The 22,132-nt window shown below is 39.3% G+C and overlaps 3 protein-coding genes across 5 annotated transcripts in view; 1 reads left to right on the plus strand and 2 right to left on the minus strand.

Annotated features, from left to right (window-relative positions):
• The window catches only part of LOC144628960 (uncharacterized), a 469,155-nt gene that overhangs the window by 117,176 nt on the left and 329,847 nt on the right, over positions 1–22,132 (minus strand).
• LOC144629208 (uncharacterized) lies at positions 1,979–21,145 on the plus strand. 3 transcript variants are annotated; one of them, XM_078487436.1, is made up of 2 exons: positions 1,979–2,082; positions 20,288–21,145. In XM_078487436.1, the coding sequence occupies exon 2, from the start codon at positions 20,314–20,316 to the stop codon at positions 20,881–20,883; it is 570 nt and encodes a 189-aa protein (XP_078343562.1). In that variant the 5' UTR covers positions 1,979–2,082; positions 20,288–20,313; the 3' UTR covers positions 20,884–21,145. The 3 variants fall into 3 exon arrangements, with proteins under 3 accessions (XP_078343562.1, XP_078343563.1, XP_078343561.1); XM_078487437.1 differs by lacking the exon at positions 1,979–2,082 and adding an exon at positions 5,246–6,155; XM_078487435.1 differs by lacking the exon at positions 1,979–2,082 and adding an exon at positions 5,246–6,151.
• Positions 8,006–19,287, minus strand: LOC144628708 (uncharacterized). The gene is made up of 3 exons (XM_078486835.1): positions 18,469–19,287; positions 9,642–9,817; positions 8,006–8,042 (listed from the first exon to the last, which is right to left on the minus strand). The coding sequence occupies exons 1-3, from the start codon at positions 19,285–19,287 to the stop codon at positions 8,006–8,008; spliced, it is 1,032 nt and encodes a 343-aa protein (XP_078342961.1).

Below are 22,132 nucleotides of genomic sequence, written 5' to 3' on the forward strand. Positions count from 1 at the left end.
GTTCTGCGTGCAGCTCACTGTGCAATTCCGAAGCATCACGAACGGCAGTTTCCATCTCCAAAGCCTTGGAATATTTCAGTTTTGCTTCTGAGAGCAATCTCCTCTGTATCTGCATATTTTGAAGGCCACAGACCAACTTATCCCGTAAAGCTTCGTTAAGGTTTGCGCCAAAGTTGCAGTGAGTCGCTAGTTTCTTCAGTTCTGCTACGTAGGCCAAAACGGTTTCTCCTTCTCGCTGATTTCGTTTGTAAAAACGAAAGCGTTCTGCTATTTCCAATGGTTTAGGACTTAAGTGTTGCTGAAGGGTTGTGACGATCTCTTGGAAGCTCTTCGTGGCTGGTTTATCCGGTGAAAGAAGGTCCCTCAACAATGTGTATGTTTTGCTCCCGATCAAGCTTAACAAGGTTGGCACTTGGCGGTCCTCATCGATGTTGTTTGCTAAGAAAAACTGTTCTACACGTTCCACATAAGTTTCCCATTCCTCTTGTGTCTCATCAAAACTCTCTACCTTCCCGATAGCAGTCATATTTCGACGTTTTCTTACGACTTAATCCTCGTCGCCACTGTCATGTATTTGGTTTTATTCGAAAGCACATGGTACAGAATGCGCATAAGTGCGCATGCTCCTAACCGCTGGCTTAATACACTACAATAATCCCCTAGGGGAATATTACGATAATATTCCCCTCGTAGCAAAGCCACAAGCCTCGCATTACAAACAAAACACAACTTTACTTTAATAACGTTATGATTTATTTTACCTTGACTGTTGTTACATTTTAAATACTACTGAGCAATTGTTTAATTGAAAACGCCGGAGAAATGCGTTCCGGTACTCGTGCTCTTTTTCAGAATTCCGTTGCAGTTTAATCCGTTCGGTTGCTAACACACTCCAAACATTCAAACACCAAAAGGTTACCTTTTTTAGTGTTCTTCGGGATCCTTTCACTGTTCCTGGCCAGCAGCTCTTTAATTTGTCATCTTCGACGATGATATATCTAACCTCTTCGACGTTTTCTTCCCATTTGTTTCCGCCTGGTTAAAGCTAAACAACCTTTCTGTCGCCTCCTAAGTGCTAAACTGAGCGTTTTCGCAGTCCTCTTCGAGATTCTTTTAGGATAGTAATTTCTCCAAGTTATTGCCTGGATTTGTCGCAAAATAAAAACTTTCCTTCGCAGACTCGCTCACCTCTGCCAACTTTGCAGTAAAGTGGTGAAAAATGTGGTTACAAAGTTGTCGGAACTATCAGGCAATTACAAAATCCCAATGCGTACTTTTGGAATCTTTAATCTATAGTTAAGCTTGTTTGGCAAGCATATTGATTGTTTTGGTCGGCGTATCAAAAACGAAAAAATGTTTATAATAAAATTTAACAATGTGGAAACCCCAGTGCGTCTTTTCGGAACCTTTTTCCTGTTGTTAAGTGTGTGTCGGGAAAAACATTTCAGCGCATTTCAGCGTACCTACATCAAAACAACGAAGAAAAAAATCTTTCTTATTGTTTGAGCCACTGTTGATACCTCGCCCATGTGAAAAATAAGCCGGTTATTTTTAGGCACCTCGGCGATATGTGATTTATTCACCTCGGGCTGCGCCCTCGGTGAATAAATCACATATCCCCTCGTTGCCTAAAAATAACCCTTACTAATTAAACAAAACATCCGTTAGTATTGTTTCTTTCTAAGCTAATGCACATAAGTTATTTGTTCTCCCCTCATGATTAATTACTGGAGGATTAAAGGTCATTTTCCGCTCTTACGCGTGTAATGGAGTCGTGTCTCATTTATTTGATAAGACATATTATTTCTCAAAATGTCTCTGCAAAAAGCCCAAAGTGCTGACAGAATCAGGACACTGCACGCAAAAGTTTGAGATAATAAAATTGTCAAGCATGCATCAAAATTTCTGTTGCGTGCATGATAGCGAGTCGAGTCTAACAATACGCTGACCCATAGCACGTGTCACGTGATCTCGATAGCAGCTTTATTCACTCTTGCTTTTACGCAGCTATTCACTTCCTCGTTTCACTGGTTGATCGTTTTGCAGGCTGAAGTGATCTGGACTTTCCATCACAGTTGAACAGTAGTATACCTTTATTATCCGTTCTGAATTTTAAACCTTTTCATTTCGCAATTTCGCAAGGCTTTCATGGCAATCCCCCTTTTGAATTTTAAACCTTGACAAGTCGCAAATTCCCAGTTGTAAATCAGGTTTACCTCGATGCTGCACTCTGTAACTTTAATTTCTCGTAATTCAAAGTTTTGTAGCCGAAACGTATCACCCTGGAAAAACAGTAGCACTATCAACGAAATATGGTTGTCTTCAAAAGTACACGATGTAACCAAAGAGGGAAATAGTAATTTAAGTAACTCAACTCTCACTATAACGGATACCTTCGGGACCACAATTTGGTGACCGCAATAGAGAAAGTCCGTAGTAGCGGTAGTTATTTTTAGCAATTCTTATTCGCTGGGACTTTAACTCCTGTCCGTAACAACGGGGTGTCTGTAATAGCAAGGTGCCCGCAAGGCGGGAGTTGACTGTAATCTGCGCAGACTATGGGCTTGCTGCCTCGGACGTTCAACACGAGACCACGACAGCGACAAAGATATTAGCAAAGTGGACAGCGACAATGGAACATGATTGATTGGAAGTGTTATGCTAAAAAATTCGAGGAAAATCAATCAAATCAAATGTGGATATGTACAAGGTTTCTGTACGCCCTGCAGTACGATGTGAGAGTAAAAGGTTTTGTGACGAAATCGCAATCACGTTTTCCCGCATCGTGAGTCCTGATAAAACAAACACGAATACCAAAACTACTATATTCTGTTTTAGCTTGAGCGTTCCCCCTTCAGCTGCGACTGACTAACTACTACCTCGAAGGTTTATCAGCCACTGATAGGCTATAAAATTGTAGACATGTTTGGGTACAAATCTTTGTGACCTTGACAAACTTGAGACTATTCCGGGACTTAATTACGAAAGCGAATATAAACAGACGTATCAAGACAAATAACCAACTCAAAAAGCAAATGAGAACTGACAAATAGAGCACATAAATAGAACAGAAACTTTTATGGAGGCCCAAACCAAGGTCAGTAAACAAACCCAAACATGACCACTGACGGAAATCATTGTTCAGAGCTAAGAGCTGTTAAACTAAGACAAACAACATGTGAGGAATACCAGGCCCTTGAATCACAAAGACTCGCGTGGATTACAAGAAGTTCAGTTTTTGCGAACTAACGTGTTGCGCAATCAAGCTATATTTTGTCACGCAAATGTCACACAACGCTTAATTTGAATTTTGAACCAGAGGCTTCAACAGTTCAGTTGAATGCCAGTTTTGGAAGAACAGGTGACGTCACTTTTCTATTGTTCCGCTGAAAAATACGGAAAAATCGCAAAAAATAATAGCGGAAAAATAGCAGCGCTAAATCAATGGTTTGATCCAGGCCTTCTCGTTCAATATCCGGGACTTTTCAAGTCCGAACCAAACATTCGAAGATCTGAGGACGCAATGTTCAAGACTTGTGAATTTCATCGAAGTGGAGCGGAATATTTTGCTCGATTCAAACAGCGTTCGCGGACAGCGCCGCCATTTCGGCGGCCATTGAATGTAAGTATATGTGTTTATGTCTCGTTTTAACCATCTTGCCCATTTTTTTCGAAATCAAGACTTATGTTCCCTAAAACTACAACATGTAGTCGTGTTCAGCCAATGTTTTATCAATGGCAACAACCTAGCAAAAATGGCATCCACCTACTGAAAATTGCCGATACAGCAGGGATACAGCGAACGGTTAACTACTGAAGAGGGCTTGACTTTATAGGTCCCTTTAATCAAGGCATAATATATCGCTTTTACTTGTAGTTTTGTTCTAGGCACTACCTGTATTTACTCTTTGACTCGAAATAGTTATTTTAAATTTTACAATAGTCATCACAGCGAAATCATCCAAGCTACTAGCTGGTTATGTCAGATGATATCTTTGTAAGTGTGTGTAGAAGCACTGAAGATTATTATTATTTGTGGTGTGACTCTGATGTCTGTGTATTTGATAAATATAAATTTATTTTTATTTTCTGCTTGGACAAACATTTGGGTTCTTTATTCTATGGATGACTGGCTCAAACTTCCTTTTTGTTAAATTGTTTTTTTGGTTTTGGTTTTCAGGTGCAAGCAGGACAAAAGAAGGCCATGCCTCGGGCTGGCCAATATAGCAATAGTTTAAAAACTATTGCAAGTTCACGGCGCTATAAATATTTCGTTAAGATGATACCAGAAAATTTCTTTCAGTAGTAACATTTTCTATTGCATCTACTTTTTAGCTGTGTTGCTTTAATTGAAATAGATCACATCACTAAAAAGTTTGAATCTAAACCGTTTTCGCGTGTTTCAGATCCAGGTGTGTGATAGAGGTGTCGCTAATGTCTTGCTGCTTGCTTGATTCTAGTTCAAAGTTTGGTTTGATAAATTGGAAAGACAAAATATAACTGGTATTGTGTTGTTGTTTTTGTTGTTTTTTTTTTTTTTGGTTTTGGTACAGAAATTGAAAGTTGTGGTAAATTAAAGCGTTGACAGTGGTCGTTACGAGCGCTCGCTCTGGTGAACCAAAACCTTTTAAAAGAGAGCGGTTTTAAGCGACAGCCTCTTAACCGTATAGAGCAATATGGAAACTCGACAAAAATGGGGGTCTCGGAAAATTTCGGCTTTTTCTCGAAATTTCCGAGTCTCGCATTTCAATAATTTATATCTCGCAATCTAGTAAATTGAACCCGATATTAAGCTGTATATATTCTCGAGGGTAAATTTAGCTCAAAATAGTCATTGCCACTCCACTCATTCTTAGCTTTAAAGGCAACGGCTAAGAACTTTATTAGTACCATTACCTCGACATCTTCGGCACTTAGATTCTCGGGCTCGGACTTTGTAGAAGTAAAGTCTCGTTTTCGGTTTTAATAAAAACGCTTTAGTCTCGGTCTCGAATTTTAAACCAGGGTGTGTCAGTTTCGTGCAGTCTAATAACAGATTTTTGTACAGCCCAAATTTATTTTTATGTCGTTGGAAACATAAAACTAACGATCCATTTTTTTATAAACGATTACTATTTTGGAGCACTAAAACTGTTTAAAAGCGCGTTTGGCTGTAAATGGCTCGGGGGTAGTCCATGAGCAAGACCCCCAAATTGGTTTTGGGCCCCCTTATGTGAATAAGAAGAGGAGGGGGGGGGGGGGGTGGATATGGATGCAATTTGAAAACGACATAGCCAACGTTTTCAAGTTGTTTCCGAGCGGCTTAAGAAAATTAATATTTATATCCGAAGTTTGATTTCTATCCCCAAATAACTTTTCTTCCGTTAAATGTTCAAAGACAACGTTTTTAGAGGTAAATTTGCCTACCACTTCTTTCAGAACAGTTTAGACCAAAATTGGCCAAGAGCTATCTGTCACGGATTGATAAAAAAAGGAATTAAACACTTATTGCCCGGTGGGTCTGCGGGGAATTAATACAAAAAAAAAAATAACAATGGTGATTTATAAATATTTGCCATCAAAACGCGTACTAGTTTGCTATTCATTTTTTTGTACAACCAGTTACTATGGCTTCCAGCAAAAGTGTTGCTAAAGCAATTAGGAATCGTCTGCAAAAACACCTTTAAATTAAAGTAACAGACATCTGAGAAGCAAACCCATTTGTGGAATTAAAGGCTCTAATTAAACAAAACATCCGTTGGCATTGTTTCTTTCTAAGCTAATGCACATAAGTTATTTGTTCTCCCCTCATGATTAATTACTGGAGGATTAAAGGTCATTTTCTCCCTTACGCGTGTAATGGAGTCAATTCACTCATCTTTTTGATAAAACATGTTTTTCTCCAAAATGGAAAAGCCCAAAGTGCTGACAGAATCAGGACACTGCACCCAAAAGTTTGAGATAATAAAATTATCAAGCATGCATCGAAATTTATGTTGCGTGCATGATGGCGAGTCGAGTCTAACAATACGCTGACCCATAGCACGTGTCACGTGATCTCGATAGCAGCTTTCTGCACTCTTGCTTTTACGCAGCCATTCACTTCCTCGTTTCGCTGGTTGATCGTTTTGCAGGCTGAAGTGATCTGGACTTTCAATCACAGTTTTTAACAGTAGGTATAACTACATTACCCGTTCTGAATTTTAAACCTTTTCATGTCGCAATTTCGCAAGGTTTTCATGTCAATCCCCATTCGAACCTTAATTTTAAACCGTAACAAGTCGCAAATTCCCAGTTCGTATGTTGCTGTCTGAAAATTATAAATCAGGTCTTCATGTACCTCAGTGCTGCACTCTGTAACTTTCTCGTAATTAAAAGTCTTGTCGCCGAAACGCATCGCCAAGGAATAACAGTTGCATTAACAACGAAATTCGGCAGTCTTCCGAAAAGTACAAGATGTAAACAAAGGGAAAAATGTTATTTTAAGAACCCAAAACTCTCACTAAAACGAACATCTTCGGGACAACAATTTGGTGTTCGTAATAGACAAAGTTCGTAGTTATTTTTAGTAAAATATTCCTATTCGCCGCGACTTCAACTCCTGTCGGTAATAACGGGGTGTCCGTAATAGCGAGATGTCCGCAAGGCGGGAGTTGGCTTTAATCTGCGCAGAATATGGGGGTTGTTGCCTTGAACGTGCAACGCAAGACAAGAGGCCCTGTTTAAAGGGCCAAGAAACCACGACAGCGACAAATATATTATCAAGATGGGGAGTGACATTGGCGTTTTTAAACTAGACATGATTGATTGGAAGTGTTATGCCCAAGAAAAATCGAGGAAAATCAGACAAATCAAATGCGAACAAGTGAACAAGGTTTCTGTACTCCCTTTACTAAGATGTTAGAGTAAGAAGTTTTGCGATGAAATCGCAATCAAGTTTTCCCACATCATGAGTCCAGACATGACAAATACGAAGGCCAGTACTAGTATATTCTGTTTTCTATTTATAAATAAATGTTACGCTCCGGCGTTCCCCTTTACCTGCAACTGACTAACTACTACCACGAAGATTTATCAGACATATAAAATTGTAGACATGTTTTGGTACAATTCTTTGTGACCTACGAAAGCGTATACAAATGATAATGATATTAATGATAATGATAATGTATTTATATAGCGCATTTTTCATATGTATATGTTCAAATGCGCTTTACACGTACTGTAATTTTACTACACAATTGCAAAGGCCAGACCACAACACCGGGAGCTTCGTGCCCTACTCTTTGCGAATAGTGTGTGGGTTCTTTAACGTCCCTCGTTATAAGACTGAAGATACAAACAGACATATCGAATAACCAACTCAAAAAGAAAAGGTACATGACAACTAGAGCACATGCCTTTCCGAAGATTCACGAGCGCAAACGCTTTGATGATAGGTGCGATGTTCTTGTTTTGTCTTAGATTTTCACTTGATTGATTTTTCAAACCCTATTTGTAACGCAGATGTAAAGCTATTTCGAACGAAAACACCGCAATGTGTGGCGCATATTCCACGTTTACCTTTAAATATATTTTTGACGGTTCACTTTGGTCATATCGTAATGCACCAGTCAAAGTAAACCCCGACCCCCCCCCCCCCCACCCCGGGATATAGGTGGGGATTGGTTCTGAATAGCGTACAAAAAGTGACAAATGCCCCACCATGTGGAGAAACATTTTGTGGAAAATAGCAGTAAATGCCCCACCCCCTGGGGCAACTAAAGATGTTGCTTTATATAAATTTTCCTTTGCAAAATTTCACAAAGCAGCAGAATTCACAATTTAATATGCCAGTTTGCTGTGAGCTTGAGAGCACTATTCACAATAATATTGTTACAGTTATGATAGCCTTAATCTCGTACCCAGATCTTCTCAACCCTCGGAGAGAACATCTGGTAAAGTCGGATTTTGCTCGCGTCAAATGTGTCAGAAATATGACACACAACGCGATTACGCATGCTCGGAAATTTAGTGGATGAAAAGCTCACTTGGGCACTGTAAATAGCTCATGAACTTCTTTCCTATACAAGGAAAGACAAGTAACACAATCTTGAGATAGAGTTGAGGAAGAAAAAAGCCGCCACTCGTGTTTTGCTGCTAAATTAAAACACTCAACCCAGCCTTCAACGACGGGGAAAAGCGCGCGCTGTGTTTGACGCGTACAAGATGGCTGTACGCGTCAAGTACGCGTCAGTTTTGCAAAGTTTTTTTACCCATCTTTTTACCCACGAATATCGTCTTTTTAAAACATTTTGTGCTGACAAGTTTGAACTACAAACTATCTGTAGTTTATTCGCATTAGTAACGTTGTCAACGTTCAAAACACGAACGCAAAAGCCTTCAAATCCAAATATTTTCTTACTAGCTAACGTACGGTGCGCGCGTGCGAAACAAATTTTGCATCATCCGCGCGCAAATGCTAAAGCTGTTCATCAACCAATCAGATTGGCGAACTGAATGCACTTGACCAGATGTGTACTACCATGGTAAGTAGACATCTGGGTACGAGATTAATGATAGCCTAGGGCAGCCATCTTGGATTGCACATGCAGTAATATACCCAGAGATCTTTGCAAGAACAATGGCCGCCATCTTGGATTGCCCAGAGATCTTTGCAGGAAGAATGGCCGCCATCTTGGATTTACGTGTGCACGATTCAAACGAATCCCCTACCAATGCCCCACATTCCTGCGGACAGGAACCACAAAACGCGCGAATCCCCCACCTACTTGGGACTCAAAGAGCTGCCAATAAGGTAATAAATCCTCACCAAAGCCCCACATATCCCGGGGTGGGGGGGTCGGGGTTTACTTTGACTGGTGCATAATGAAATCAATATAAAACTGTGAAAAATGTCGGCATATTTATATTCAGTTCATCGAAGTGAAAATAAACATTCGCAAGCGAAAAGCGATTGAGACCACTTGCTTATAAATAAACCTGTTGAATGTCGGCATATTTGTATTCAGTTCATCGAAGTCAAAATAAACATTCGCAAGCGAAAAGCGATTGAGATCGCTCGATTATAAATAAACCTGTTGAATGTCGGCATTTTTATATTCAGTTCATCGAAGTGAAAATAACCATTCGCAAGCGAAAAGAAAAGAAATTCAATTGACAGTGTTGGATTGTGATTTTGTGTACCAATAGTTTGTTCATAATTGAAAATAGGCGAGTGAGCCACGCGAAAGAATGTTTGTTATTATTTGCATAATAACTGATAACAAGAATTTGTCTGTTGTTTTATATGACAAGTGCAGTCAATCGAATCCAAACAAACTCATTTCTTTTTCGTTGGTCTCAGACTGTAACGTTCCTTTATTTTTAAACTAATACGGCGAAAAAAGTTTGCGAACGGGCGATGATAGACAAATAACTACAATAAATTTGGGTTTTTCCGATTTCTACTCCGACTTCCAGTTTGCAAAAGAAAGCGAAACTCAGTCAGACGTGACGGATGGTATTTCGCCGTGGGGCGACACAGGGGGCCCATACAAGCGGCGTGACTGTTTGTATGTTCGAAATATAAAGAAATGTATGGGGATTTTGAAAGGGTCTTATGATCGAAAAATAAATTCGAGTAATGTCTATGTTTAAGGTCAAAATAAACATTAACTTACCTCAGCTGTTGTCTGTTGTCGTTATTGAGCCTCAGAATGCCGAATTTGGGCGATTTGAAGGGTTTTGCGTTGAATGTTACTTCACGTTGATATAACGTGAAGTAACATTCAACGCAAAACCCTTCAAATCGCCCAAATTCGGCATTCTGAGGCTCAATAACGACAACAGACAACAGCTGAGGTAAGTTAATGTTTATTTTGACCTTAAACATAGACATTACTCGAATTTATTTTTCGATCATAAGACCCTTTCAAAATCCCCATACATTTCTTTATATTTCGAACATACAAACAGTCACGCCGCTTGTATGGGCCCCCCTCCGGGGGCGATAGCCGGCGGCGGTATAAAAAGTTGCGTTTGTGATTTACCAAATAAATCGTTTCTCTGGAAATACTGAACGTAAAATTACGTTTAAACGCTCATTTTCAAGCTTGTAGAACACATCTCAATAATAAATCAATAAAACCTTTCCTAATCTTGCGCGAAACATTTTTAGATGGAAAGAGATGGAATTGCAAGGTGAGATTTTTTAAGCGAACACACCGCTTCAAAGAACAAAAGGATACGCACTTACGGGACCATAATTAAGCGTCATTGTCGAGTTCTTTTGAAATGCATTCAAACAATTTCCCCTCAAAAGTCACAAGTCCTTTTCATTCGTTTAAACACGATATCTCCGAAGATTTTCAACAATTACTTCGGAGCAAACCCAATCTCGAGCCCAGAGTCCGTCCAGTCGGTCAGCGGTACGGGACGGACTCTGGGAAACTGGAATCGATCAGATCAATTTCAGGTCGATTTCAGGTAGAACCTTGGTCTTCCGGTTTTTATTGCGCATGCTCTCAGGTCTAAGCGGAAGTAAATTTCCCAGAACGGAAGTAAATCGAGAAAGTTGAACTATTTCTAACACAGTATTAACAGAACTGGTGTTTATCAAAGCAACAAAAGTAACAAAAACGTTCTGCAGTTAACAAAAGAGAGAGTCAACAAAAGAGCCTCTGGTGTTTTGATTTCCGTTAGTCTCTTTCTTGTGCATACTGTTATAATGGTTTTAAATCAAATATCTTGTTTGCCTTCCAAGATTCCGCCTGACTGTGTGCATTTGTTCGTTGTTGTTTTGCGGACGACAGTGAAGAAATTTACATAATGCACAACGCACGGACAGGCTATTGTTCTGTTGATAAAAATTTTTGTTTGGCGACTTTCGTATATTTCAAAGGCTTCTCGCTGACAGCGCATCTTTTCAATGATAGATTGCATGTTTTCGAGCAAATAATTTTTTCCTCGTCAAATAGCGGTAATATTAATAAAGACGTTAAAGGCCACATCGGTCAACGCTATTCAAAAGGTGTAATTAGCATTTCGGCGACTCAGCTCGTGCACGCATTCACGCAATTCACGTGCACAAAATTGTACAATTCCTTTTTTCAGCAAAACAACAACGCGTAATGTTCAAATTCTGCTTTATAAGTTATTATTTTGAATCGAGCACTGTCTGCGATATTCAGTTTTTCAACCGTAACTGAGATTTGAAAGAAAACAGTAGTTCTAGCGAGATTTGTAAGTCAACTATAAATTGAGTTTTCAATCGACCTTGTCCTTGATGACGCCGTGGTTGTTGTTTTAAAACTCGCTCAGAATCGACGCTTAAAGGAAGTCCTTTTTTATTCAAGGGATCTTTTAAGTTCAAAAAGAATGGTAGAATTAGAAAATACTTCATTTATGTAGCGCCATATGACGAGTTCTTAGGTGTTTTACAAAATTAAGGTGATACACCTGAACATTTGACCATGGAAAACAAAAAATGTTTTTCCAGGGTTTCCGGTTTGGTTTACTTCCGGGGAAGATTTTCAGACTTCCGTGTTGATTTCTATTGTTCTGTGAGGACCAGTAAGACACTGAATTATTATTCAGTTTCCCAGAGTGAGTCCCGGCGACCCTACCGCTGACCAACCGCTGACGGATCGCGGAGCCGGGGCTCACTCTGGGCTCGAGATTGGAGCAAACCCAAAGCTTGCCGACAAGTAAATTACCGAGTCTTCGGTGTCAAAAGACCAGCGGTATGCCCCATTTCTGAACAACACATTTAATCCGTGGCTGAGATGTAATGAACAGAAGCTGTCCAAACCAAGGTCAGTAAACAAACCCAATGACCACCGACGAAAACAATTGTTAAGAGCTAAGAGCTGTTAAACTAAGATGTGAGAAGTACCAGGCCCTTGAAACACAAAGACTCGCGTGGATTACAAGGAGTACAGTTTTTGCGGACTAACATGTTGCGTAATCAAGTTATATTTTGTCACGCAAAGAGTTGGTTAGCGTTTTTTCAAGTCTTAATAAATACTAGTACAGTGAAACCCCGCTTTACGGACACCCGCTTAATACGGACACCCCGGTATTACGGACAGTTTCGTCGGTCCCGACGAAAACCTCATACATTTTCTCTAAAATTAACCCGCTTAATACGGACACCCGTTAATACGGACAACGGACACTTTTCTGTGTCCCAAGTGACAAACTGTCATACATTGTCAACCCCGCTTTACGGACACTGTTTATCTGTGCACTGTCAATTTTCATTGTCGCGATTATTTCCTTACTTCTCCCTGGTCAAATAATGACAGAACTCGACGAATTGAAACGATTTTATTACAAAGAGTAGCTTAATAACGTGAATTGCAAAGGCTTTTTCAAATCTTCAGTCCGCCTTGTTGTGTCACAAGCTAAAAGCTTCCGTGCAAAGTAAAGCTACCGACTTTTTTAAATAAGATTGTAGAGTTTAAGAAAGGTTACGGTCAGAATTTCAGATAGAAAATAAACTTTATAGAAAACGTTCTGTTACTGTTGAAATGCGTTTAGTTTCTTGTTTATAGTAAAGTTGCAAGTTTTTAAATAATTCCACTGTTGAGTTTATTAAAGTTTAGTTCGAGTATCTGACTAAATCGTTAGGTTTTCGTAAAAGCTATTTATTTTAGTCAGAGAGTTCACAGTTTGCATTTGTTACAGTAACAGCACAATTAAACAACGTTTTGTTGCCGTATAAACGTTTGCCTGCGTCTTTATGTCGATAAAACATGTATCCGTGACTTTTTCTGAGACCCCGCTTAATACGGACACCCCGTTAATACGGACAATTTGGCTTGTCCCCTTGGTGTCCGTATTAACGGAGTTCCACTGTAAAGCGAAGTTTTATGTTCGAATTCAAAGAGTCGGTTCGAGACACATACCAAATTACGCTGCCCACTTCCCCAATGCAGCAAAATTTTCATGCCGAAAATTTTCCGATGAGTCAGGAGCTTATCTGGTTAGCTTAGGCCAAAGTCCCTCAGCGATACCGAGAACAAAGGAACTATTGTGAATATCTGAGGCTTAATACAAGAAGTTGAGCTGGTAGAATCTACGGTACAATCGCAGGCAGCCCAGGCTCCGGCTTCGTTAATAATTTGCAACGGTCGTTGTCGGTACGACTCAAGCGATCGAAAACTATGCTCCATAAATCGATGGATTTGAGATCTTTCGTTCCTTAATTTCAATAAACTGTAAGCCAGATAAATAAAGATCACTTACCTATTGTCGATTGTGTGTTATTGTGTGTTTTTGTGGGGTTTTGGGACGATTATTTTTAGTAGAAGGCGTCAGCGGCAAGTGAGGAATTAATTGTCCCAAAACCCCACAAAATCACACAATAACACACAATCGACAATAGGTAGGTGATCTTTAATTATCTAGCTTACAGTTTATTGAAGTTATGGAACGAAAATTCTCAAATTCATCGATTTATGGAGCATATTTTTCGATCGCTTGAGTCGAACCGACCACGACCGTTGCAAATTATTAACGAAGCCAGAGCCTGGGCTGCCTGTGGATTTCTTGATACGGCAAAACGCTCAACTTTATTTTTGATCCAGAGCCTTCAATAAGCTGCGGTAGTCCGCTAAATGAAAGAAGTAAACATGGCGGCTCGTCCTACGCATTGGAATCAATTTAGTTTATTCTTAAAAAAAAAAAAACCAGCTGGTTTAGTACAGACATCTTATAATCATCGGAGCTAGGTATAACGATTTTATTAGAACAGCAACGATGCAACTGTCAAGCTGAAAATGTAATGCATACCGATGTAGATCAATCAGACAAACTGAAATTAGAGCTTTTCGTCAGGTCTAACTTTTATTAAATCTCTACTCAATCCATTTGCTAACGAAACAACATGTAAACAACGACCTTGGCAAATGTTAGTCGATATTCAAGTAAAGCTAGCTAGCTACCTCGTCCCCATCCACGCTAGGGCCTTTCTTTTTAAACTTGCGGCTCGATGAACTGAACCTAAAGACAAAGCTGTCAAAGTACCCCAAGAATTGCATAAGTTTTGATCATTTTAAACCCCAAAGCAACCTCTCCCTCTAGCTTAGCCGGCTGAGCCTGTGTACGAGAAACAAGTGGCTTTAGGGACGTATGATCTGATTGGCTTTATTTTACAAAGGGAGTTTCAAATTAAGCCAATCAAATCAACCGTTTTAAACTCCAGTAACACATAAGGATTTTAAAGCGGCTAATCAACCATGTCTCCCCAGAGCCACTTGTTTCTCGTACACCGGCTCAGCCGGCGAACGAGAATGCCGTTATGATAAAATCCCTTTATTCCGCTTGAGCATGTACACGACTTCCAGATTCCAAGAATAGAAATATAGCTGGTTTTGGAAAGCTCTTATTAATCGGGCGTGGCCGATTTATAGTTTACCCTTTGGGCGTCCTAGACGATAGTCTCCTGTCGGCTAAAAATGACGGGGTTAGCCTGGGTCAATCGGTTTCATTTCAGTTTTGACAGTAAATCGTTGTAGGAACACTGGGTCGACTTTTGGGCTAATCTGCAATCTGGTTCTCTTCTTTGCTTCGGCGGGAGGACAGAGAAAAAAGCTTAAGGGGTAAAGTACTAATAATCACCATTGTAAAACTGTAGTTGCTTTGACAAGTTGAAGCTATTTTTGTAAATAAAAGGGGTAACGTCATTCATGTCACGCACGGGAAACTCTGAAACTAGACGCTTTGCTGGTTTCTACAAATAGCAGTGTGATCTGGCGGTACATTTTTTTGAGGCGGACTCCACTTTAAAACTATTTTTTATATATTTAGCAAGAAGTATGCGATTTTCATTTCCGCACAGTTGGGCGACAAAGTCGCCTGTCACAAAGAGTAGAATGTTTTCTACAACATGGTTTGGATATATTTTAGATTTGACTAGTGACGTTAGTAAGACACTTCTCAAGACGTCAGCAAAACATTGGCAATGTACAGTATTGGTGTGAACTTGAATGGAATTTTTTACGAGATCAGTAAAGCTATCGAATGAAAAGATGACTTGAAAATGAAAACTTCGAATAATTGCCCCCGCAGGGTTTTGGCCCAGAGGCCAAAACCCGAGGAGGCACCCTAGGACTCCCCGCGTGTATACATACAAGGACAAAGAATATTTGTTGAAAAAGTAAGAAATGTGTTTGTAATGGGCGAAGCGTTCTCGATTTGACAAAACTAGGCGCGCACGGTCGTGACGGGTAATATTTTAGCAAGCGCGCACGGTGGTGTCGGGTACTTGCAACCACGAGGTCGCGTTTGGTCACCTTCGCGTTTCGAGCTTCGCCATCTGCTAGCAGCGTTTTGTTTTCAGTTTTGGCCTACGCGTGTTCACAGATTTGTTCGAGCGGTTTCTCTGCTTTGGTTGTGTTAAGTGATATTTAAAGCAAATGTTAGTAATACGTCGAAAGATTTCGAGCAATTGGTTTCGTGTTCTTGGCTACGTACCGGCTACCTATGTTCCAAGCGTTACATTTGTAAGGTTTGCTTTCGGAGGTTTGTTGTATCGTATACATCTTACAAGTTAAAACGAGTAATAAACAAACGCGTGAACTTTGTCATGTAGTACAAGGTACAACGTAATTCGTTTCGCTAACAAACTGTCAGATTATTTGATCCAAAAAGTTGGTTGTTTTCTCGAATCTTTGAATGTGCCATATTTTGTTACTCGTGGAATTATTTAGGCTTTTTGGCCTGGAAATTATTGTAAGTTTATTTTGAATGTCATAAGCCCGGGAATAAGCTTGTGTGTTGTCATCACCAATAATGTGTTATGTGTTATTTCCGCTAGGTGTTATTTCCGCGCGCTAGGTATAAATATCATTCGACTTGAACTTGTGAATATTTTTAGGACGCAACGGTGTCACACAACAAGAAATTCCGCATGACACAGTAAAAAAGAAGCCTAATTGTGCAGTCCATCGGCATTAATAATTAAAGGCGACAAAAAAACAAATTATAAAAAGGCGGGGGCAGCTTTATAGTGAGAACTATTACTAGTTATAATTAAATACCAATTGAATTTTAGATGAGAAATTCCGGAAGTGACATCTGTGTTCAACATCTGTGTACAACTTAAAGTTCCGAAAAAAAAAGACCACATGTTTTGTAAAAATCACAGACAAACATGATCAGGAAAACAAAACAGGCCAATGGGTTTTACTCACGAAAATACAACTTTCTTAAGAAAGAGTTTGTAAACAAGACAATGGAATCGAATTACATTTCACACGAAATTTGCATACATTTGAACTTGCAAAAAAGAAGTATCTCTGCCGAGACATAATAGCGAGACCTTACATTAATAATTATTGTTTTCTGATCTGATTGTTATTTTTTATGCATTGACTATTTGAAAGTGGTTCTCATCTATGAAAACAAAACGGTTTTTCATTCACTTCTTGAAGTATTTATAGACGTGAAAACATTCGCTTAATCAAATTACATTCTGCACGAAATATTTTGTATCTATTTGTATCGAAACTTTGAGGAAATTGAAATCTTTGTGGACAGTACTGCATAAAAGCAGTTCATAGTTCAATTGAATAAAAAGATAAGAACCATATTGATAAAGGAAATTTTAAAACTTTATTTTGGCTCATTTTGACGAAATTCAGGATTTTCAAAGACTGCCAGTAAAAGGCTGTATCTTGTCTGTCTCTAACGATTTTGCTACGGTTTCGAACGAGCAAATTTTTCAACATGATATCATGGTAGCGGGCAGAAGTCGGTTCGTTCTGAATTTTTCAATACGGTATACAAGTTACAGGTCAATATACAGACCCTCTGCACAGTAAAAAACGTTTTGGGAACAAACCATTGTGAACTTATTTTCTATGTTGATCAGTAAAAATCCTTAGTACGACATGGGGTTTGTTATCAAGTTCGTTAGTACGTTAATACTGCAAGGTGTATAACCTCAGAAAATTATCATTAAGTGTGTTTTGTTTTATTAGCGGTTTATACTCTAAGGTCTTGGTATGGGAGATCAAAATTAAGGCAAATTATTATCTGATTGCTTGGCACAGATTAGTACAATACTGAATTGGTTAGGAAATGTAAACAAACATTAAATTGAATGAGAGTAGAAAGGGAGGGACAGGTGGCGGTGAAAGGCTAAGGATATGGAAAGGGAGGGAGAATTAAAATCCATGCTTGGTTATATCACGCAACCTTTGACTTCTGTTGTTTTCTCACAAGAACAAAACTTAAGGTGGGGTTCTACCTGAATTTGAATGGAACTTTAAGAGATTTAAAGAAGGGATTGAAGAAAAGAATGGAAACACCTCCAAACAGTTGACCCCCTCGCAAGAGCACTCCGGGTTGTCAGGAGACTGTTTGGTGTCCGTCCACCAATTTTTTTAACTTCAAATTCAAATTTTAAAATCACATTAAATCTCCAATATTTCTTATTTGTCTAAATTTTACTAATCCTTTGAGAAAAACTATCGCCTCCCAGACATCCCCCAAAATCGTCCAAAAGTTAACAAAATACTGCAAAACAAATATATATGGGATAAGTAAAGCTTTTTTGGATTCCTTGAAACGCGGCTGAAATGGTTTCAGTGTTTTCCAGCCCTTATACTTTGGGTCAGTACTACTATTCTTCACCAGTTGCTATTACAGTAATGGTATGAAACAAATACCTAATTAATCATTGGTCAATAAGTTGCGATCATTTTCTTGACAATAGTAGTTACCTGATTAGGAGTTGTATACTGTTCCATTTAAGTGTAAGGGCTGGAAAATACTGAAATGCGTCAGCCACCTAAAGCGTTAGAAAAATTAGTCTTCAGGTAAAAACCCCGCCTTTATAAAGTATTGTGAAAAGGCTGCACTTTGCTAAGTGTTACAAATTAATATTTTCTAGACGTCTAGTTCAATCGTTTATTTGTATTGTGCTAAATATATTTTTATAAATTGAGACCATTATGTCATTAGGTAATAATGCAATCTTGAAAACATTCCAGATTTTCATTATTAAATAGAAACACGAAAAATTCAAATTTGGGAAAACAAGCCTGTCAAAATGACGTTGCCATGGTGATTTCAAGTTACTGGCACAATAACTAATTCTAATGAGAGAACATTTCGATATACAATTAAGTATAAAAATAAGCGAAAATAAGCCACGACGTTTCGAACTCATCTTGAGTTCATTATCAAGTAGATAAGAATAAAATAACGGTCGAGTTTAAGTTTAAATGCAAATAGAGGTGATAGAGTATATTAGAATATTTTAAAAGAAGTGTTTCGCGGTCATTAGCGTTCACAGTGTTAGTGCGTGCGGTATTTAATTAGGTAAATACTTTCGCACGTATTGAGTCCGCCTGCGTGTTTAGTGCTGGTTTTCTCTCGCGAATTAAAAGCATTTCGTTCACTAAACAATCCAGTTTCCCTTGGCATTTCTTTAAAACGGAAAATTCTTATGTTAGGACTCTCGACACCGTGGATTTCTTTTAAGTGCTTGCCAATTACTGAGGTTTTGTGTTCCTCTATTCGCTGATGTAGATGTCGTGTGGTGTAACCCACATAATCAGCATCACACTGATCACATTTAAATGAATAAACAACGCATTGATTGTTCACCAAAGCAGGCTTCTCCTCTTGTAACTTCAGCTTGTCGCCGATCTTAGCACTTGTGTAAACCGGTTGTAGCTCAGTTCCAATTTTCTTCCCAAGATCTTTCAGCTGTTTGCGTACTGCGTCAGCGGATTTCTGATCTTTGAAAGGTAGAGTAATCCGCACGGGTTTGTTTGTTTCTCGGTCAGCCTCAAAGATTTCACTACAGGGTTGGGCTACGGAATTGACAAACGTTGCAATTGTCGAGTTGATGAGGTTAAGTGGGTACTTGAGCTTTACAAACATCCGTTTGAGTTGTTCACATTCAACTGCAAAAGACTCCTTTGACGATGAGAGACGGTATGCCCGGTTCAGCATGGTTTTCAATAGGGATCTTTTGTAACGTTGATCAACGTTGCTCTGGTAATGAAGGAGTAAGCCAGTATTTGTTGGTTTCCGATAGACGCTCGTTGTTAGTTGGCAGTCTATTTTCTCAATCATCATACCGAGGAACGGCAGCTTGTTGTTCTCGGCAATCTCCATTGTGAACTGTATACATGGATGGCATTCATTTAAAGTAGAGAGGAAGGATGTTGCAGCTGGTACATTGGCCATTCCTAACGTGTCGTCAACGTACCGTTTGTAAAATCCAGGTAACTTGTACTCACGTTCTAATTTGTCCTCAATAGAACACAGGAAGGCATTTGCCATAAGAGGTCCAAGGGGGGATTCCATGGCAACCCCGTCAACTTGCTCGTACAGTCTGCCTTCGAACTGAAAGAGCTGGTCTTTGGTGGCTAATCTTAAAAGTTCGGTCAGATCTGATTTCGTGATGTCAAGGTTGTAAGTTTCTTTGAACCAGTTGTTGGCGAATGCTTTCTCAGCTAGGATCTCGATAGTTTCGTTAAGTGGTACGTTGGTGAACAAAGACGATACGTCGTAAGATACCAAGATGTCGTTCGGATTGACTGGCATTTCCCTGATTTCTTTAGCAAAGGAGAAGGTATCGGAGATGGTGTGCTGATTTACTGCTAGTGGCTTGAGTTTGTCATCAAGCCATTTAGCCAGGGCGTAATTATAGGTCCCTGTCGCGGATAGGATCGTTCGCATTGATAGCTGCTGTTTGTGAGTCGTTGGGAGACCATAAAGATGGACTGTGAACGCTAATGACCGCGAAACACTTCTTTTAAAATATTCTAATATACTCTATCACCTCTTTTTGCATTTAAACTTAAACTCGACCGTTATTTTATTCTTATCTACTTGATAATGAACTCAAGATGAGTTCGAAACGTCGTGGCTTATTTTCGCTTATTTTTATACTTAACAATAACTAATCCTACCAAATTATTGCGAGATAAATTTTAGATAAACGCGCAAAGTTTGGCAGCGTTTGGTTGAATCTTGAAAAAGTTATAAGCGTCCAAAGTCAGCGCGGGCCTCAAAAGCCCCCTCCCCCCCCCCCCGGCCTGAATAGGTTTAAGTGACTGTTTTTCCAGTGATTTTTTACTGTACTGCACCCTGCCTTTCAAGTCAAAACAGATAGCTAATTATTAAGCGTCCATTATAAGCTTCTCAAGCTTCTCAAGCTTCTTGTTACGACATTAAAACATGTATTATGTGCAAAGCACTCCAGTAATTATTCACGGGGGGGGGGGGGGGTGATCAAAGCCGTCCTTTGAAATTAACAAGTCTGTGTTTGAAATTGAGAGGCAACTTCTGTTTATTTTTTCAGTCTACAAGGTTACCAAAGCCCTCAGAATGGCAGCCTTGATCAGAGAAAGTGTTGGCATCAAAGAATATGGAACAACGGTCACAGTACCGGACAATCCGAAAGCAAAACTGATGTATTACCTCAACGTTGTGGCAGGTCTTATCGATCTAAACGATCCCAATTTAAGCAGGTTAAGGAATTTTCGGAGCTATTATTCACTAAGCGAGGCAGAAACCGACGCACTGCTTGCTCTCGTCTTACTGTTCAGCCCAGATGAGCTGCTAAACAAGGTGTTTTTTCACAGTGAAGACTGCGGAGGATCTGCTAACCAATTCTTTGAGCTGAGTGCAGTCTCGCACATGTTGGCTGTGGCAGACAGCATTGTGATTGGAGGGGAGACGAAGAGAGTGGCTAAAATCATGTTCTTTCAGAGATCATGGATGGAAAACAACTACTTTACACCCATCAGGTCATTCCAGAGTCGACTGGAAAGAATGGCGCGAGGGCTGCCGGGAAGAGCTCCAAGTCCACCAAGAGCACTTCCTCCACCTAGAGTTTACACTCCTCCAAGCTACAGGCGCGATAACGACGCTTCCTCCACTTGTAATATTTTGTAGTAATCAATGCAGTTGAATTTGGCGACAATACAGTTACGTTAGGTTTTTAGTTGGAAGTACAACACACATGATGTTTAAGACTTTGTTTCCATAATAGTAATTACGCTTCAAAGAAACTGATAGTTGTACCCAGTATTATTCTGCAAAATTCATCAGCGGTGCCGAATATAGAAAAGTAAAGAAACTTGGAAGTAGAGAATGTCCACTTTACAGAGCAGTTCCTTAGAAAGAGACTACTGAGGGCTACTGTTGTTAACTTTTTTATAAAACGCATTTTATTAAAAATGTAGTAATCCTCAGCTTCAAACAATCAATATATACAGTCTTAATTTTTTAAACACATAACATATAGATTCAAAAGCACGTTAAACGTGCATGTGTAAAGACTAGATAATGAAACAAATGTATAAAATTACATGTAACGAAATGAGAAGAAGAAGAAAGACATGTGCCCTCTTTTGTAGTTACTAGGCTCGTAAATTGAGATCGAGAGTTAAATTGTGTTTTCCTGCATGAGTATTAATTAGATGGAAACAAAATAAGGTTTTTTTATTTTTTTCACGAGTAGTTAAAGTTTAAAGAGCGATCAAAAATCAATTAAAGCATTTGAAAATGACAATGGTTAATGTTTCTTTTAAAGCTAACAGTTAGCCATTCGCGCGCGAGCGAAGGTCGATGGTAGGGATAAACATGCATCCACATAATATTTAAGCGAAGATGGCAAGGTTCGCGATGACAGCGACCATTAACTGTACATTTTATAAACCACGTGACCATCAAACAACCAATAAGAGTGCTCTTTAGAATTTAACTAAAGACCAACTTCCGTGAGGTTCATAAATTAATGTTTTTTTTCGGTTTTAGCAGCTTCGTTTGGAGGTTAACAACTTCGGAGAGGTTATTTCCTGGTAGCTAAAACGGTGTAACATATTTTTACCGAGCCAACTTAATGTCGATACTGTGAAAGACCTTAATCCCTCTCACTCCCCATTTGTATCGGGGACAGACAAGGTTAAATAGTCCTTGTCTGCTTGGTCTTTCATGGATATCAGCATTTCTTATCAGCATATGGGACTTATAAGATTGTAGTCGCCAGACAGTCGTTTGTATACCATGGATGACCTATTTACATTTGTCTCATGATAAAATGGAACCCAATCAAATTCTCTAAATCCAATTCTCTCTATACGTGCTGTGCGTTTCTGAAGTTTAAATGCCTCCCGCGTCACCTTTATTTTATCATGGCAAA

This window comes from Oculina patagonica, chromosome 10 (assembly GCF_052425735.1).
Source record: "Oculina patagonica isolate OP01 chromosome 10, crgOcupat, whole genome shotgun sequence".
NCBI classification, from domain to species: Eukaryota; Metazoa; Cnidaria; class Anthozoa; order Scleractinia; family Oculinidae; genus Oculina; species Oculina patagonica.

Coding starts and splice junctions, on each gene's coding strand:
- LOC144628708 (XM_078486835.1), bottom strand. CDS start 19,287: ATGGAATCCCCCCTTGGACCTCTTATGGCAAATGCCTTCCTGTGTTCT. Junction 9,818..18,468: donor TAGAGGAACACAAAACCTCA/GTAATTGGCAAG, acceptor AACTTACCTCAG/CTGTTGTCTGTTGTCGTTAT. Junction 8,043..9,641: donor GACAACAGACAACAGCTGAG/GTAAGTTAATGT, acceptor TTCCTTGTATAG/GAAAGAAGTTCATGAGCTAT.
- LOC144629208 (XM_078487436.1), top strand. CDS start 20,314: ATGGCAGCCTTGATCAGAGAAAGTGTTGGCATCAAAGAATATGGAACA.